The sequence below is a fragment of the Esox lucius genome, chromosome 17 (genome assembly GCF_011004845.1).
Source record: "Esox lucius isolate fEsoLuc1 chromosome 17, fEsoLuc1.pri, whole genome shotgun sequence".
NCBI classification, from domain to species: domain Eukaryota; kingdom Metazoa; phylum Chordata; class Actinopteri; order Esociformes; family Esocidae; genus Esox; species Esox lucius.
In genome coordinates, this window is record NC_047585.1 from 8571589 (window position 1) to 8592049 (window position 20461).

General features: G+C 40.8%; 1 protein-coding gene and 1 long non-coding RNA gene across 2 annotated transcripts; both read left to right on the plus strand.

Annotated features, from left to right (window-relative positions):
- The first annotated feature begins 10144 nt into the window (after positions 1–10144).
- LOC117592928 lies at positions 10145–11583 on the plus strand. The gene is made up of 2 exons (XR_004574671.1): positions 10145–10452; positions 10638–11583. It is a non-coding gene; the product is annotated as an uncharacterized LOC117592928 (long non-coding RNA).
- Positions 11584–13570: 1987 nt separating this feature from the next.
- LOC105017447 (zinc finger protein OZF) lies at positions 13571–18954 on the plus strand. The gene is made up of 2 exons (XM_010882074.4): positions 13571–14635; positions 15107–18954. The coding sequence occupies exons 1-2, from the start codon at positions 14455–14457 to the stop codon at positions 16030–16032; spliced, it is 1107 nt and encodes a 368-aa protein (XP_010880376.1). The 5' UTR covers positions 13571–14454; the 3' UTR covers positions 16033–18954.
- Positions 18955–20461: the final 1507 nt, after the last annotated feature.

Consider the following 20461-nt stretch of genomic DNA (forward strand, 5'->3'; position numbering starts at 1 on the left):
TGAATTGTGCACATATAAATGTAGCTTATAGAGCTGATCCAACAAATAATTAAATGCTATCATACATTTTCACTGGTTCAGTTTCTTTTCATACCATGTACGTGTATGAAAGCACTATAAAAAGGTATTTGTATTTATTTAGATTTTTCCATATATGTATCCCTGGCTTTAAATGTATGGCTGTTCAGCCATTCTGTTGTAGATTTTCTTGTTTGTTTTTTAAAAAACTATTTTCTTGTTGCATTACCCACATCAGATTCAGTTCTTGGGTGGACTTCCTGACATTCTCTTCTAATATTCTCTGATACAGCCTACGTTCCAGTGCAACCGCATCGCTATTGTCACAGATTCTAGACTTGTTCGTGCCATTGGTGGTTGTGGCCAAGGGGGTCCCATTGGGTGGTGTGTTTTAGGCTAGGTTCGTTTGGGAAGGGCAATCAGCATAAGGGATTTTCTTGTGAAACTGCAATTTACCAATCACTCAGGCAGGTTGGGTGCCTCTAAACTGGTTAAGTATAAGATAATGCAGGCAACAAAATCATTTTAGTTTTGTAAGGTAGGTGGGTCTTCCAACTTCAGCTTGGGCCGAGACATTGAAGAAATCTCCTTAAAAAAAAGTAAATTTCGGTGTATTCAGTGGCTGATCCCTCCATGGCGGTTAGAGTTGTGATCACTTGATCAACCAGGTCATCAGGAGGGATCAGACAATGAAACTGTCGGTCCCACCCAGTTGACTACAATGAAAGGATGGACACTTTTATTGGTAATATACATGCTAGGATGCATTTTCTCAGTTATGTGAGTGACTAGCAAGAAGGCATAGCTAAGGCTAAACTAGATCTGAGGGGACTAGTTATAGTGAAATAAATGTGTTTACTGCTGTATTGATTCTGAAGACTGATGTTCCTGAGGGTTGACAGAGGGAGAAAGAGAGATGGAAACAAATGACACAGCTCAAACAGCATGCCTCAATGAGCAAGAACAGTTAAAATATTTCTGGATGATATCAAGCATATGACAATATGACATATAATCCTTAACACCCTGTTCAGATTGTGTGTTTTTCCATCTACCCTCAAAGTCCTAGCTATCTTTCTATCTAAACGTGAACCAAACAGAAACAGAGCTCTGGTGGTGTTTAAAATAAGGACGGTGAGAGGGAGACAAGCATCCCAGTAGCAAGTTACTCATACTAAACATGTCTAAGAGCGGCACCTGAGGACAGCAATGTGACATATACAGGCCTAGATATACTGTACAATATACAAAGCAAAGGATGTTATAGATAATGAACTGAACTATATGTAAACTCAATGTAAACAAAATGAACGTACCCTGTTCGTCAGCCCCTCATTTTCCCCGCACACCTAGACAAGTGAATTTACCAATACACTAAGTGAGAAACAGAACGAATAGTGTCTATTTCTGTATTTCCTCACAGCTTGAAATAAAAAACTTAAAACGAGCACTGTATTGGTTCTCAGTCACCCTGTTTTCTGTGGGATTACCAATGATCAGGGCACCAGTACACCAGTACACAGATCTAAAACATATAATTCCAAATATTATCATTTCATTTTCCAGTCAAAATATATTTAATCAAATGTTATTTTTATCAAAATGTTAAAATGTTTAACCAAATAAATAAGGTTTTATGATTGTCACTGTCCACGTTTTACGGGGGTCACTGTCCACTCTGTTGAGCTGCGTTCCCAAAGACATCACTCTCATGAGGTGACATTTGTGAAAATGAAGTATTCAAGGTCATGCTAGCCATTATGCTAACACAGGAAGGCTAAAAGCTAACTTTAGCTCAAAATGTCCTCCCTGTTAATGTCCACCCTGTTAATGTACACTGCTCAAATTTACAATTAAGGGAACACTTAAATCACACATCGGGTCTCAATTAACTAAATATATTAAAGATTAAAATCTTTACTGTACATTGTGTAATTCGTTGAGAAAAAAATTTCATAACAACGGTCAATGGAAACCCAACCGAATGAGGGCTGGATTCAAACACACCGAAAATCTAACTAAACAATTAAATCCCAGGCTGTTCTAACGTGAGTGAATTTCATCACGGCAACTCATAATGTGACCCAGTAGTGTGTATATCCCCCACGTGCTTGTATGCACTCCCAAAAACGTCTGGGCATGCTACTGATGATACGACGGATGGTGTCCTGAGGGATCTCATCCAAGACCTGTATTGGGGCATCACTGAGCTCCTGGACAGTCTGTGGCGCTACTTGGCGGCATCAGATGCACCGATACATAACTTTCCAGACATTCTCAATTGGATTCAGGTCTGGGAGAAGTGAGGGCCAGTCATTGGCATCAATGCCTTCATTATCCAGGAATTGCATACACACTCTGGCCACATGAGGCCAGGCATTGTCCTGCACCAGGCGGAACCCAAGGCCCACTACACCAACGTAAGGTCTGACAATGGGTCTGAGGATTTCATCCCGGTACCTGACAGCATTCAGCGTACCATTGGCTAGCACATGTAGGTCTGTGTGACCCTCCAAGGATATGCCTCCCTAGACCATCACTGACCCACCGCCAAACTGGTCATGCTGGATGATGTTGCAGGCAGCATAACGTTCACCCTGGCATTTTCAGACTCTTTAACATCTGTCACACATGCTCAGTGTGAATCTGCTCTCATCTGTGAAGAGAACAGGGCACCAGTGGTGGACTTTGGGACCTCTTGGCACCCTCATGGAGTCTGTTTCTAGCCATTTGGTCAGAAACATGCACACCAGTAGCCTGCTGGAGGTCATTTTGTAGGGCTCTGGCAGTGCTCCTCCTGTTCCTCCTCACACAAAGGAGCAGATACCAGTCCTGCTGCTGGATTGATGCCCTTCTACGGCACATCAAAACATTTTAAGAGTTGATTTCATATTGAGCTTGAATGTTTGGGGAAAATCACTGTCCATGTATAACAAAAGAAATGTATGGCCTTTTAAGAGTTTTGAGTGAGGATGGTACAAACATGTGAAACAATGTTGTTTTGGTGTCTAGCTCAAACAACAGTGTTCGAGAGATACTGTTGGTAAGCTAATACTAGTAATGGTCCTGGATATGTAATGTTCCTAGTCAGTAACATTACAGAATGTTTAGTTGGGATAGCCGTAACATAGGAAACTGTTTTATGTCTATCTCAAGTGATTCTATAGATATTGTTAGTGGGTTGAATAATACTATTTAGCTATACAAATTTATTTTGTTGTAATTTAGATGTATATTTTACATGCACTGACTCAAATGAACGAATTGAGTGGAAAGATACATTCTTTTGACTGAACTATTCCAGAAGATCCGGATCAGTAAAGTGAGTCGAACTTCCCATCACTACTATTGATCCCATAAAGCATTGCTGGCTGTATTATCCAATCACAGAGGCAGTAACAAGTAACTTCACTCTTGGACATGAGAAAGATTAGGCGGGCAAGGTGTTTTGTTTTATTGTTGTAAGCTTGTGCAGTTAGGCACAGCTATGGGCCAGTGTTTTGTCCCAGACTGCATTTTACAGGTTTCCCAGGTGTAAATCTAAGAAGGACCGTTGGATTAGACTTCTAAGGTATAGTGACAGTACAGGTGCTGGTCATAAAATTAGAATATCATAAAAAAGTTGATTTATTTCAGTAATTCCATTCAAAAAGTGAAACTTATACAATGTATACATCCATTCCACACAGACTGATATATTTCAAGTGTTTATTTCTTTTAATTTTGATGATTATAACTAACAACTAATGAAAACTCCAAATTCAGTATCTCAGAAAATTTGAATATTGTGAAAAGGTTCAATATTGAAGACACCTGGTGCCACACTCTAATCAGCTAATTAACCCAAAACACCTGCAAAGGCCTTTAAATGGTCTCTCAGTCTAGTTCTGTAGGCTACACAATCATGGGGAAGACTGCTGACTTGACAGCTGTCCAAAAGACGACCATTGACACCTTGCACAAGGAGGGCAAGACACAAAAGGTCATAGCTAAAGAGGCTGGCTGTTCACAGAGCTCTGTGTCCAAGCACATTAATAGAGAGGTGAAGTGAAGGAAAAGATATGGAAGAAAAAAGTGTACAAGCAATAGGGATAACCGCACCCTGGAGAGAATTGTGAAACAAAACCCATTCAAAAATGTGGGGGAGATTCACATAGAGTGGACTGCAGCTGGAGTCAGTGCTTCAAAAACCACCACGCACAGACGTATGCAAGACATGAGTTTCAGCTGTCGCATTCCTTGTGTAAAGCCACTCTTGAACAAGACACAGCGTCAGAAGCGTCTCGTCTGGGCTAAAGACAAAAAGGACTGGACTGCTGCTGAGTTATGTTCTCTGATGAAAGTACATTTTGCATTTCCTTTGGAAATCAAGGTCCCAGAGTCTGAAGGAAGAGAGGAGAGGCACAGAATCCACGTTGCTTGAAGTCCAGTGTAAAGCTTCCACAGTCAATGATGGTTTGGGGTGCCATGTCATCTGCTGGTGTTGGTCCACTGAGGTCCAAGGTCAACGCAGCCGTTTTAGAGCACTTCATGCTTCCTGCTGCTGACCAACTTTATGGAGATGCAGATTTCATTTTCCAACAGGACTTGTCACCTGCACACAGTGCCAAAGCTACCAGTACCTGGTTTAAGGACCATGGTTTCCCTGTTCTTAATCTATTCCACTGTTGTAAACATAATTAAGGTTGCCTGACTAGAGGCACAGCCAAAACGTCACCACCCTTTCCAACCATTTACTGCACACACATCTAAAACCTAGGGGTGAAACGGTACGCGTATTCGTATTGAACCGTTCGGTGTAGGGTCCACCGTGGAATACATTTATCATATATTATGGCTAGGAAACGAGTAACATGACTACCCCTTTTGTTTTACATGGAAAATAGCTAATCATTTTTTTCAGGTTGAGATTATAGTTTTGTTTCTTCTTTAAAGTGTTTCATGTGGTACTATTTTGTTTATGGCATGCACTGCTGTTTTTTGTTAACCCTTTATTTCCATATGCTCCTGGAAATACAAGCTACCCATGTTTAGGGTGGCTTGGGATTAAACGCCTCCCTGGGTTAAACGGCCCCGTTATACCCCACCAAACCACCAAATTCTTTTTCCGCACATTCCTTGGTCGCCACTATTCTTGTTCATCTAGAGAATGTTGTTGAATCATCTCAACTGTAATTTCACAAAAACAAATTTGACATAAGAAGACATCTGTTTTCTCAATGATAAATGTCATGTGACTTGATTAAGTTAGACCTCTAAAAAATTTTTTGGTATGTAAATAGGAAGGCTAAGTAATCCAGTTGTTCAGAGAAAAAAAGAATCATAGCAATCCTGTTTTTTGTGGTGATCATGTTTGGGGCTAAATGCCCCAGGTGTATTATACCCCTGAGAATATATTGGTAGCATATTACAAAATTATAACAAAAAATTAGCTGTAATATAACAAAAGTTCAAGATATAGCCTAATATAAGTATTTCTTTGTTCAATAGCTAGTTTACTGAGCATATATAAGCATTTAATATAATTGGCCTATCAATTGGCACAGATACTGAATTCCAGTTGATGCTCAATGTTGTTGATTTAATGTTTTTATCTTAATACTTTCGCATGGTTAACAAAAGATATTTAAAAATAGTCAACAAAAGTTATTTGAAATAGTAATATATGTTATACATAGCTTTTTGCCATTGGATATTAGAATGTGCAATATATGGTTAAACATTGGTTTTGTTAACTCACTTAAATACTGCTGTCAAGATATTATTTTCAATGATTTAGATTACATTGATAGAATGATTTTGACACCTAAATATGGAATACATCTTAACTGGGGGAAAAAAAAAACAGGGCATTTACCCCATTGGGAGGGGCATTTTACCCCGATAGTGTGGTAAAACGCCCCATTTACTTAGTTTGGCATTTGATTAAGTTGCAATAAAATAGAAACATTATGCCCAATATTTTTTTCTAGATGTATTTGTCTGAATCATTGCTTTTTTGAGTCAGAAAATAGATTTCCCTTAAGGGGGATGTTTTCACCCTAATTTACCCAACTATTTTAATAAATGTACCATACCGTTATAATTGTACCCAAACCTGAGTTTGTGAACTGTTTCACTGTACTAAAACCCCTTTATCATGGTTCCATCATGTACAAAATAGCTTTTCTAGCATTTTAAAACAATATATCCTTCAGCTGTTCACTATTTTGACATGCTAACTTCAGCCGTAAGTAGTTGGAGGACTAAATCATCTCAAGAAGCTCAACATTTAGATGTACATTTTATATTAAATATACTCTTACCCGATTTGCCAGATTTTTATAGAAATGTATGTAAGTTAAGATTTTAGATTTTAAAAATGTAATGTATGGAAATTGTTTCAAACAATTTGCAAATCATTAAATTCGACTTGTGCGACAGACCAAATATTAAATTTGCCTATCTTCTTATTTTTCCGGTTTTGTGTGTAAAGGTGCCCCCTGCCAGAATAGTTTCTCCTTTGTTTGAACGCACACACTTTTATATACCAACTTTGCACATTGGGATACAGTTTTTTTTATCCATTCTGTTTTGCAGAATTGCTCAAACTCTAACTAGTAGGATGGGGACCTTTGTCCAAGGTCAAATGCAGACTACAGTAGGTTTTTCTGTTTTTCTGCATCTCTTTTACCCTCTATCTTCACAAGCTGTCCAGGCTCTGACAGAGAAGGTAGGGATGGTGTTCTCATCATGTGCAGTGCTTGTGTCAAATATTGTGTTTAGTGTTAAGGCTAAAAAGCTTTATTTTGGTCTTATCAAACCATACAATCTTCTTCCACTGGTTCCCAGTCTCCCACATGCCTTCTGGCAAACTAGATGAGATTTGACTGTTTTTTTCTTTATGCCACTCTCCCATAAAGGCCACTTTTGTGAATCGCCTGGGCTTTTGTTGTAGTATGCAGTGTCTTCCAGCTCATCCATGGACAAATTTAAGTAATTTAGAATTGCCATAGGCCTCTTGGTGGCATCCCTGACTAGTGCCTTTCTTACCTGAATATTCAGTCTTGAGGACAGCCTGTTCTAGACAGATTTACAGTTCTGCCATATTCTGTCTATTTCTTAATAATGGACTTTGATATGCTCTGTGAGATTATCAATGCCTTGGAAATGTTCTTATATACTACCCCTAATTGGTGCTTTTAATCGACCTTATTCCAGATTTGCTTGAAATGTTAATTCGTCTTCATGGTGTAGTTTTTGGAAGGAATTGTACAAACTAAATGGGACCTAACAGGAACCAGTGTATTCAACCTGAAATCATGTGAAACCTTAAATTGCACACAGGTGAATTCTATTAAAGTTGCACCACACCTCCTTCAGGTGTGTCATATAAAAGAGGCTGAATACTTATGCAATCAATTATTTTCTATATATATTTGTAATTAATTTAGAACAATTAGCAGATTTTTTTATAGACCTTTTGTGTTGTGACAAAAAATCTAAATACATTTTCATTTCATGTTGTAATACAAAATGTAGAGTCTGGGGGCGGCCCACCCTGCAAAGAAATCATTAGGTCAGAAGACAAAGTGGTGATTGGTTCTAGCCTATTAAAAAAGTGAGCAGTGCATCCCCTTCCCCTAACAACTTGCTTTACCCCTAAATTTAATTTTGGGATTGGTGGGATGATATCTGCAACCTTATTGAGGTCAGTTTCCGACAAGATAACACTCATTTTTTTAAAACTGTGTTTTGCTTATCAATTTAAATGGAGTGACCAAGTGCCCCATTTACACAGTGACTAAACAGGTTGCAAACGTGTTTCAGCGTTTGCCCACCAGAACTGATGACAATACAGGTGAGGCATTTTTAAACGGCCATGATGAGTGAACGGCAACTCAGGTATGCTGACCTTTTTTCCAGCCTTCCTCTGTCCAGTGTCTGTGTTCTTATGCCCATGTTCATTTTTTATTGACCAGTCTGAGATACGGCCTTTTCTTTGCAACTCTGCCTAGAAGGCCAGCATTCTGGAGTCGCCTTTTTACTGTTGACGTTGTCTGTTCCTCAGACAGTCAAATGTCCTCTTGCTCTGGGTCCTCCCAATCCTCTTCCTATTCTGGTAAGAGCCAGGGTGCGCTGTTCTGTGAAGGGTACACAGTAGTAGTACACAACTTTATACGAGATCTTCAGTTTCTTGGCAATTTCTCGCATGGAATATCATTCATTTCTCAGAACAAGAATGGATTGACGAGTTTCAAAATAAAGTTCTTAGTTTCTGGCCATTTGGAGCCTGTAATCAAATCCACAGTTGCCAATGCTCTAGATACTCAAATACAGGTGCTGGTCATATAATTTGAATATCATCAAAAATGTATTTATTTCAGTAATTCCATTCAAAAAGTGAAACTTGTATATTATATTCATTCATTACACACAGACTGATATATTTCAAATGTTTATTTCTTTTAATTATGATGATTACAATTGACAACTAATGAAAATTCAGTATCTCCAAAAATTTGAATATTTCTTAAGACCAATACAAAAAAAATATTTGTATAAATGTTGGCCAACTGAAAAGTATGAACATGAAAAGTATGAGCATGTACAGCACTCAATACTTAGTTGGGGCTCCTTTTGCCTGAATTACTGCAGCAATGCGGCGTGGCATGGAGTCTATCAGTCTGTGGCACTGCTCAGGTGTTATGAGAGCCCAGGTTGCCTTCAGCTCTTCTTCATTGTTGGGTCTGGCGTATCGCATCTTCCTCTTCACAATACCCCATATATTTTCTATAGGGTTAAGGTCAGGCGAGTTTGCTGGCCAATTAAGAACAGGGATACCATGGTCCTTAAACCAGGTACTGGTAGCTTTGGCACTGTGTGCAGGTGACAAGTCCTGTTGGAAAATGAAATCTGCATCTCCATAAAGTTGGTCAGCAGCAGGAAGCATGAAGTGCTCTAAAACTTCCTGGTAGACGGCTGCGTTGACCTTGGACCTCAGAAAACACAGTGGACCAACACCAGCAGATGACCTGGCACCCCAAACCATCATTGACTGTGGAAACTTTACACTGGACTTCAAGCAATGTGGATTCTGTGCCTCTCCTCTCTTCCTCCAGACTATGGTACTTTGATTTCCAAAGGAAATGCAAAATGTACTTTCATCAGAGAACATAACTCAGCAGCAGTCCAGTCCTTTTTGTCTTTAGCCCAGACGAGACGCTTCTGACGCTGTGTCTTGTTCAAGAGTGGCTTTACACAAGGAATGCGACAGCTGAAACTCATGTCTTGCATACGTCTGTGCGTGGTGGTTTTTGAAGCACTGACTCCAGCTGCAGTCCACTCTTTGTGAATCTCCCCCACATTTTTGAATGGGTTTTGTTTCACAATTCTCTCCAGGGTGCGGTTATCCCTATTGCTTGTACACTTTTTTCTTCCATATCTTTTCCTTCACTTCACCTCTCTATTAATGTGCTTGGACACAGAGCTCTGTGAACAGCCAGCCTCTTTAGCTATGACCTTTTGTGTCTTGCCCTCCTTGTGCAAGGTGTCAATGGTCGTCTTTTGGACAGCTGTCAAGTCAGCAGTCTTCCCCATGATTGTGTAGCCTACAGAACTAGACTGAGAGACCATTTAAAGGCCTTTGCAGGTGTTTTGGGTTAATTAGCTGATTAGAGTGTGGCACCAGGTGTCTTCATTATTGAACCTTTTCACAATATTCAGAGATACTGAATTTGGGGTTTTCATTAGTTGTCAGTTATAATCATCAAAATTAAAAGAAATAAACACTTGAAATATATCAGTCTGTGTGGAATGAATGTATACATTATACAAGTTTCACTTTTTGAATGGAATTACTGAAATAAATCAACTTTTTGATGATATTCTAATGTTATGACCAGCACCTGTATACAGGTGTGTTACCAGCACAATAGAAACAGTAAAAAGTAATGTAATATATAATTGGTAGTTCTCGTACCACGGGTATCAGCAAATGCATATTTAGAATTTAAATCATACAGTTTATAATGTAACGTACAATATAATAGTGAATGGCAGTTGCTATGTTCATTGTGGTTTATACAATTTTCTGTGATAAATCTTTGCCATTTCCTCTGTTTCACTCCAGTCCAGAAGAGGGCAAAAATGCGCTGATGGCAAATTATTGGGTAGGTGCGTCTTAAACGTTCGAAGAAGACAGTAGACTTGACTTCGTAAACACCAAGTCTGGTAGATAGTCTGGGTTTATCATTCCTAGAATGGCAAAATTAGAGTTGCTTAATTTGTTTCTCACCGAGCGATTAACATCGGCTGCACAGGAGATTTATAAAATGGTTGAAGACGCGTTGGCAGAACACCAAGCCGAGATAACTTACGTAAAGAGAGAGAATGAATATCTACGAAGGCAGTTAAATTCCAACAATAGACCGAGGAAAAATAAAGTTAAACCAGGTTTGTAGGATCTTATAATAATAGCGTTAATTATTTAAAATAATGGTTATGTATTTAAAAGCACAGTGTTTACGCTGGATAATTGTTTGCAGGGGAAGTTCAATGTACATGCTTCCTCTATCAAATTGTTGCGAACTTGTCAAGCGGTCTGTGAGATATTTATTGTGAACCATCCGTAATTGCAGGTCCACGACAAATTACCAGCCCTGTATCTGTAGCAGTAACTTCCCCAAACCAGCAGCAACAGCAGAGTGAGCAGGAGTTGAGTCTCAGTCTGGCGAGGGAGACCTCTCAAACGGATGAGAAGCAAGAATTAAAGACAAGTCAAGAGGAAGAGGATCTCGAAGAATCTGGTTTGACTGTGTCTCCCACCACATCTACTACTCACTGTGTGAGCAAAGACAATGAACAGGGCCCATCCAAAACCTTGCCCCAGATGCAAGCAGACACCAAGCTGATACAGTCCTTACCCGCAACTTTTCTTCTGGCCTCGCCCTCAAAGCCCTTTCAAATCCCACAGAAGCAAAGCATTGTATTGTCTCATAAGATATCACCACTTGTCATTCAGGTTGTAAAAAAGTCATTCATTTGCAAGGAATGTGGAAAAACATTTCGGTACATGAGTCGTTTGAAACAGCATATGCGCATGGCGCATACACAGGAAAAACCCCACTGCTGTACTTTCTGTGGGAAGTGTTTTCTCACTGCCAGCAAACTAAAAACACACCAGCTCATACACACTGGGGAGCGACCATACCTCTGTAATGTCTGTGGTCACTGTTTCAACCAGAGGTCAAACCTAAAAGTGCACATGCAGAGGAAACACAAGGATGTCAAGAGTATGACCTGATTGTTTTTTCCTCCTAATTTGTTTGGAAGTAATCTCCCCTTTGACACAGAAATGACTGTTTGAGGACATAACGGTTGGGTAGTGGAGGTGTCCTCCCCTCCTCAATACCCCACTTCCATAGATGATACTTGTATCTTTGTGCAGAATAGTTGAAATCTACCACCTTCACTTTGAACATGATATGATTTAATCACAGGAATAGAGCATATGGGAGAAAAGCATGCACATGATTAAAAACAATATGCCAGGTGTTATATCAATAAAGTATATTGCACTACTAACTTGATTTTCATCCCTTTTCATTTTATGTTTGGATACAGAATGTGGGAGTTTTACTCAAACACACTGTCCTGAAAACAGAAATGAATGTGATTGGTGGACTCAGTAGAGAGGGTAGAACTTAAAATCTGTTGAATGATTATTTGATTGTCCCAAACTCCAGCCTCATCCCCTGTCCATTCCATAAGCCTTGGCTTAACCATTTTGAGTGTTCATTTAATTAAGGTACAGTATAGTTAGGGCATAACCGCTGCACTATGCTTTATGTCAATTGATTACATTTCATCTTTCAGGGCTGATCTGCCTCCAGTATTAGTTTGATTAAGTAAAACTGTGGTGCGTCTCAAAATGAATGAAGAGAGGAGTAGAGGATGCAGTTTTGTGCATGTTTACTTTTCTATTATCTCTTTCAAAAGGAGGCCAGAGAGGAGTAAGGAAGTAAACAAGTACAATTAAGGACATCCTAAAGTGGAAGGTTGTGGGAATATGACAGTTATACATGTACACTCACCTAAAGGATTATTAGGAACACCTGTTCAATTTCTCATTAATGCAATTATCTAATCAACCAATCACATGGTAGTTGCTTCAATGCTTTTAGGGGTGTGGTCCTGGTCAAGACAATCTCCTGAACTCTAAACTGAATGTCAGAATGGGAAAGAAAGGTGATTTAAGCAATTTTGAGCATGGCATGGTTGTTGGTGCCAGGCGGGCCGGTCAGAGTATTTCACAATCTTCTCAGTTACTGGGATTTTCATGCACAACCATTTTTAGGGTTTACAAAGAATGGTGTGAAAAGGGAAAAACATCCAGTAAGTCAGCAGTCCTGTGGGCGAAAATGCCTTGTTGATGCTAGAGGTCAGAGGAGAATGGGCCGACTGATTCAAGCTGATAGAAGAGCAACTTTGACTAAAATAACCACTCGTTACAATCGAGGTATGCAGCAAAGCATTTGTGAAGCCAAAACACGCACAACCTTAAGGCAGATGGGCTACAACAGCAGAAGACCCCACCGGGTACCACTCATCTCCACTACAAATAGGAAAAAGTGGCTACAATTTGCACGAGCTCACCAAAATTGGACAGTTGAAGACTGGAAGAATGTTGCCTGGTCTGATGAGTCTCGATTTCTGTTGAGACATTCAGATGGTAGAGTCCGAATTTGGCGTAAACAGAATGAGAACATGGATCCATCATGCCTTGTTACCACTGTGCAGGCTGGTGGTGGTGGTGTAATGGTGTGGGGGATGTTTTCTTGGCACACTTTAGGCCCCTTAGTGCCAATTGGGCATTGTTTAAATGCCACAGCCTACCTGAGCATTGTTTCTGACCATGTCCATCCCTTTATGACCACCATGTACCCATCCTCTGATGGCTACTTCCAGCAGGATAATGCACCATGTCACAAAGCTCGAATCATTTCAAATTGGTTTCTTGAACATGACAATGAGTTCACTGTACTGAAAAGGCCCCCACAGTCACCAGATCTCAACCCAATAGAGCATTTTTGGGATGTGGTGGAATGGGAGCTTCGTGCCCTGGATGTGCATCCCACAAATCTCCATCAACTGCAAGATGCTAACCTATCAATATGGGCCAACATTTCTAAAGAATGCTTTCAGCACCTTGTTGAATTAATGCCACGTAGAATTAAGGCAGTTCTGAAGGCGAAAGGGGGTCAAACACAGTATTACTATGGTGTTCCTAATAATCCTTTAGGTGAGTGTATAGTTGTACTGCATAGACACATCTATCGAAGTGTTCATGTGTATATAGTTTGTCCCCTTTTTCAAATGATTGACAAAAAGTCAAACTCCAACACACACGTCTGAATGTCTTACTATGTGTTTTATTTCTATTTGCCTTGATTTCAGGTTGTATTCTTGTCTCAAGTTAAACTTAAAGAAGTAAAACAGGCCTTGGTAATGCGACATTGTTACACATTAGGGTACTTTGACTTAAGTTTCGGTTCTACATGCCACAAAGTAGTCTTGCATAACCAAATGCCATTTTCTTTGCCAAAAAGCATACTGGTATTTGTGCAGAAATATTGTACACTCAGTGGCCTGTTTATCAGGTACACCCACATACCAGGCCAGACCACTTTGCCTCTAGAACAACCTGAATTAATCAGGACATGGATTCCACAAGCTGATGGAAACGTTTCATAGGTATGATGTTCCATGTTGGTATCACGCAGTTGGAGCCGATTGGACAGCGGTTCATTCATGCTTGAGTAAAGCCATTTTCCTCTCATTACATGGGTTTATGTCTGGGGACTGCATGGGCCACCGACCATCACTAGTTTCCTCACATTGTCGGATCTGGGATCGCAGTTGAAACTGGGTGTCCACCGATAACCCAACCGTGTCGAGGAACGATGAGTTGTGATCAGTTCTGTATACCAATGTTGTACTGCGCACGCCTGCACGTTTCTTGGAATTTTTCGAGTTATTATGGCACATATGACTACCATTCTTGTTTAAGTCTGGATATTGCCCTAAAATACAGCTGCGAATGCGTGCTGAGACACTGGAACCTGCGCACCTGGCACCAATACCACGCTCAAAGTCGTTCTACTGAATGGTATCTGACAGTTTCTGCCGGATTGATATAGCACGCGACGGCTATGTGACTTACTTTCGATAGTAGTACTGTGAACGGGTTGGCGTACTTCCACTATGAGTTTTTCACAATAATACCCAAATAACTCAAGAACAAATAGTTGTGGCATGTTTCCAAAAAAGAAGTGCCTCGTGTTTTCTGATGTTTACGGTAAAGGGGCATTGCTTGTCACGTGATCATCGAGAGCATCTTTTTGGTCCATTTTGGATGATACCGAGAGCCCTTGTAGCTAGAGGCGACACCCGAAAATGACAAAATTGCAGTTTTTAAACGTCTTTCTGACCGAGCGACTAATGCTCGCTGCCCAGGAGATCTATAAATCTGTCGAAGACACGATTTTGGAATACCAGGAAGAGATTGCACTCAGGGAAAGGGAGAACGACCATCTGAGGCGCAGGCTCCGAGACGCTGGGATTGAAATATGGCCAGGTTTGTGCTAGTTAGCAAGTTGGCATGCTAAAGTCAGCGCCGAAGCAGAGACAATTGGGTTTCTCAACTGTGTTGTTGCGTTGTAGTTACATTAATAGCTTAGTGCCTTATAAAGCCAAATGGCTAGTTTACGCCGTGGAATTCTCGTTTCGTGAACTGTATTTTTGTCTTTGGGTAATGTTTTTCCGAAGACCAGCTAATAATTTTAGCAAACTAGCTACGCTAATTCTGCTAACCTCTACGTTAGATCCTTCGCGTTCAGCTAGCCACCTTTGTTCGTTAGCCAGCTAAGAACTAGTTAGCCATATATTTAGCTAAGTTATCTAGTTTTTACGTTGACTAATTTTATTAATCCGTGTTGCTGAAATTTATGCTCTTTGGTTTTCTTGCTGTTGTACATAATTGTAGTTTATCGTATTTTCCCTCAATCGTAAATCGTTTGACTGCCACGTCCCTCCCTCTTCCATCCAGACCGTCAGTCCATAGCACTATTGGAGGAGGAGGATGGCGAGCATCCCCGTCGGGAGTGGAGCCCCAGCATGGGCCATGAGGAGCGCGTCCCCATCCTAATCAAGGAGAAACGGGAGCTCCGGTCAAGCCAAGGGGAAGAGCAGCTCCGCGGCCACGGCTCATGCAGCACCCCGGAGTCCATGTTCACCCCTCCCCGCGTCAGCAACGAATACCCGCAGGACCCTCCCCACTCTTCTAACCTGCCTCAGAACCCGTCTGTGGAGAACCGAGAGAGAGAGCCTGGTCCCAGAAGCTCCTCGAGGCACGTCAAGTCAGAAGGGTCCCACAGAGGCTCATCGTCATCTTCGTCCAACAGCGGTCCTCAGCCCCTCGCCACGGTTAACCCCAACTGTTCCAATGAGAACAACATTGACATCATCGGGGTGGAAAACGGAGGACAGATGATGGGGTCTGGGTCTAAAGGGCGAGCCAGTGGAAGCAGAGGCCAGAGCTCCCATTTAGGCAACCAGGGTGCTAACGCAGCAGTGGTGGCGGAGTGCGGGAAATCCCCTCTCCAGGTACACGCATCATCGTTCTGCTGCAAGGTGTGCGGGGAGGCGTTCAGTCACGTCGGACACCTGCACGTCCACGTCCAGGTGCACACCCGAGAGAAGCCCTATCGTTGCGGGGTGTGCGGGAAGTGCTGCAGCTCCTCAGGCAGGCTCCAGGAGCATGCCCGGAGTCACACGGGCGAGAAGCCCTACCGCTGCCAGATGTGCGGGAAGGGCTTCACCCAGATGGCCCACCTAAAGGTCCACATGAGGATCCACACAGGAGAGAAGCCGTACAGCTGCCCGGTGTGCGGCAAGTGCTTCAGTCGCTCTGACAAAATTAAACGGCACCTCCAGACCCACAGCCGTGAGGGCACCTACTTCTCAGGGCAGTGAAATGAGGGAGACTGCACCCGCGTGGTGATTGTTGTTTGTTGATGATTGACTCAGTGTGTGAATGAATTACTGGGACACTATGGGACTTTATAAAGCTAAAATGGCTGCCACTATGATGAGGCAAATTTTAAATTTTTCTCTCTTTCAAAGAGGTAGGGATTCCACAACTTTCTTAAGAGAATGTTTTATTTCCTAAGTAACACGTCTCCATGCCATTGTCTCTCTTGCAATAGGATTGGTATTGCATTTATAGTCAATTTACTGTGTCCATTAACTCCCCTTTTTGTACTACTGTCACTGAATGAAATAATAGGGAGTCTTTAAAAACACCAAATTCGATGGCGTTAGTAGGTAGTCTTTGAGTTCTTTAGCTTTTCTTTTAGTAAAAAACTTGATAGCATGATTATAATGAAGTCTTCCACTATGGGCCTTGAAACGGAGATGCATTCAGGATTGCAACAATGAGCATCATTCCATAACTGGTGGTTTTGCCCCAGACAATTTGCACAGGGCCAATACACACCAATTGTACTTTTCTGAAAGCAATGGTTGTTTTAACATTATTTCGTTTTTGAGTTATATATTTTTTTGATATCCGGAAATCTTATTTCCTCAGTCACCTAGCAGAATTCTTAAAACATCTGTTTTTGTTACAGTTTCTTTTTAACACTGGTTAACTGTAAGGGCATTGACTGAACAGTTGTCCATTCCATGCATTTCCAAATATGGGTATAAGTACGCATAGCCATTGTTAGTGAGGTTGAAATTTTATGTTACCAATATAATACAGAAGGCAGGGCTATGTTTATGTACGTTTAGCCACCTCAAGACTCCCAGATACAATGTTAAGGATTTCTCTCACTCCTGTTAATGTTAAGAAAATGTATACTGCCACCTGAATTTCATTTGACTCGCAGTTGATTTTTAAAATAATAAACAATACAATAACATGCTATAATCACAGGATTTTATAATATCATGCTTTTCAGAGGAATATCATAGTCTTGTTCTTCAAGAGAAATGTTAGTCCTGAAAATTATAATGATTGAAATGAGGGAAATTCTGTATATGACCACTATCTACAGCCTACCTCTACTTGCGGGTAGGGTTTGTGTGTCATCACTATGACCAGTATTTGATGGACACCGTGCAGGGCCATACAGTTCTGCTCTGGGTCTTTCTGTGCAGCTTGTTCTTTAGGCTTAGTCCTGAGCTAGGTGCCACACATTTATTCCACATAGCGAAGGTTTCACATTGAGGGCCAGTTAACGGAAAATGTAATCCTTTATTTTATTTTTGTAATTTTTTTTTTACAACTCCAATCAAGTCACTTCCTGGAATAAGAAGCACTTTAGATAGTGCTCGAAATTGAGGTCTGCACTTATCACAGAAATGTGTCTGGACTTAACCTGTAGAACTGTATGTGTGTGTGTGTATATATATATATATATATACACACAGTACCAGTCAAAAGTTTGGATAGGTAGGACACCTACTCAATCAAGGGTATTTCTATTTTTTTCCTATTTTACATGTTGTAAAATAATAAAAAAGACAAAAACTATGAAATTACAGATAGGGAATCATGTAGTTACCCAAAGGTGATAAACATAAAAATACATTTCACCTAGTAAATTCTATAAAGTTCCCACCTTTTGCCATGATGACAGCTTTTCTCAAACAGTTTCATGAGGTGGTCACCTGAATGCATTTTAATTAACATGGGTCTTGATAAAAGTTAATCTTTCAATCCTAATGCAGTAGTGTGGGTGTACAGAAGACCATCATTATGTCTGTACTGTTGTAGTCCATATTATGACAAGAACAGCTGAAGTACGCAAAGAGAAACGACAGTCCATGATTACTTTAATTTTAAGGTTAGTTGATCTGTAAAATTTCTATTAGTTTTAAAGTTTCTTCAAGTGCAGTAGTATTAACCATCATGCCCTATGATGAAACTGGCTCTGATTAGGACTGCCACAGGAAAAGAAGACCTAAAGTAATGTCTGCTTCAGATGATCAATTCATTAGAGTTACCAGCCTCAGAAGTCTGCAAATGACTGCACCTCAGATTGCAGGCCAAATGAATGCTTCAAAGATTTAAAGTAACAGACACATCTCAACATCAGCTGTTCAGAGGGGACTGTAAATCAGGCCTTTATGGTGGAATTACTACAAAAGAGACCACTACTGAAGGACACCATTAAGAACCGACTTGCTTTGGCCAAGACATGAGAAATGGACGTTAGACTGGTGAAGAACTTCGGTCTGATGAGTCCAAAGTTTCTGGTTTCAGCCGCCTTGTCTTTGTGCAAAGCAGATCTCTGCATGTGTGGTTCCACTTTGAGGAAGATGTGTGACAATGTAGGGATCCTATGCTGGTGACACTGATTTATTTAGGGCACATAGCACACAACCATGATGGTGAAATGCATTTTGAGTTGTTTAACACTTATTTGTTTAACAATGTGTTATTTCACGGTTTTGATTTCTTCAATGTTATTCTACAATATGGTAAATAGTAAAGCTGAAGAAACACCCTTAAATGAGTAGATGTGTCTTAACGTTTGAGTGGTACTGTATATATCAGCTAGCATGAGCAGTGCCCATCTGAGATTGACACTCATGAATAAACAGTGGGCTCATGGCCTGGAGCAGAAACAAACCTTTGCCCTGATCTACTAGGCAAGTGTCTTGGGCAATAATGACTGAGGGTTTGTTACTGGACAGGGCCATTATCTCCTCTCAGGACTGAGGGTTCTACAGTAGGCTCTCTAACTTGACCAGCATCCCTCCCCTTCCTTTTTCTCTCTCTTCCCTACACAATCTATTCTGGGACTCTGCTGCTCCCACACACATTACTGTGCAGTGTTGTATCATTGTGTACTAAATGTTATTTTTTAATAAAGTAGTAATTGAGTACCTTGTTGCTAGAACTGATCTTTGTTCCTTCCATTCAGTCACAGCTGAGCCTAGTTAGATTTTTTGTAGAGTGCATTTAATCCTATGGCTGATTAAATTCAACTTTAGTTTGTTGAAACTTGTGTGATCTTACCAGCCATTCCAGAGAAGCAGAATCCCCCATCAAGAAGGCACTGAACAAAGATCTTAGTTTATCATAATAATAATAATTTATTACATTTGTAAAGCGCTTTAATTTATTGAGGAATAATGTCAAAGTGCATGAAAATGAAAATAAGGAAATAATAAATAAAATAACTATCAGATTTAAATAGTTTATGCACTGCTCCAAAGATTTAAGGGAACACGTAATAATCACAGTATAACGACAAGTCAGTGACACTTCAGGGAAATCAATCTGGCCAGTTAGGAAGCATAAGCGATTGTGAATCAATGTTCACCTGTTTTTGTAGCGGGCTACTGGTGTGCATGTTTCTGACCAAACTGTCAGAAAGAGACTCCATGAGGGTGGCATGAGGGCACAACATACTCTAGTGGGACTTGTGCTCACAGCCCAGCACCATGCAGTTTGATTGGCATTCATCAGAGAACACCAGAATTGGCAGGTCCACCATTGGCGCCCCATTCTCTTCACAGAAAAGGGCAGGTTCACACTGAGCACATGTGACAGACATGAAAGAGTCTGGAGACGCCGTGGTGAACGCTATGCTGCCTACAAAATCAGCATGACTGGTTTGGCAGTTGGTCAGTGATGGTCTGGGAAGACATATTCTTGGAGGGTTGCCCAGACCTCCACATGCTAGCCAACAGTACGCTGACTGCTGTAGGAGTACTGGGTTAAAATCCCCCATACGTAGCGATGGAGTAGGAGTAGAGAGTCTCTGAATTCAAGTTCTTCTGTGTGTTCATCAAAGATGACCTCACTTGGTCCAGGTAAGCGAACTCAGTAGGGAAAACTGCCCAAAAACAACTTGACTTCCTGATGTTCTTGAGAACTGGATTCCCATAATCAATTCTGGCAAAAACAAATAAATTGATACGTTTTCTTCAACAGAAAAGGTGGGAGAAGGTCTTAGGCAAGATTTTTTCTTAAGGTGAAAAAATTATGTTTTACAGACATGTCTAATGTGGATCTTAAGAGAGAGTAGTATCAAATGTCATACTGAGATTGATGATGACTGAGGAGAGGGGAATTATCTGGCCGTCAATGGCAGGGCAGATGCTGTAGGAGTTGGTGATTTGCTGTTGGGTGCCTATAAGCATATCTTCTGTCATGCTGCTATTGCGTTGGAGGAAGTTTTTCTGCATCCAGTTTTTGACCTCATCCAGACAGTTGGACAGGGTTGATATGGCACATGTTGTGTCAGGATTGGTGTCACTGTACACCTGTGTGTCAGTTGCATAGCAGTGGAATTGAACACTGTAATGTCTGAAGATCTGGCCAAGTGGGAGCATGTATAGAAGGAATGGTGTGATCTTCTGTGTCAAAAGCAGCGCTGCGGTCCAA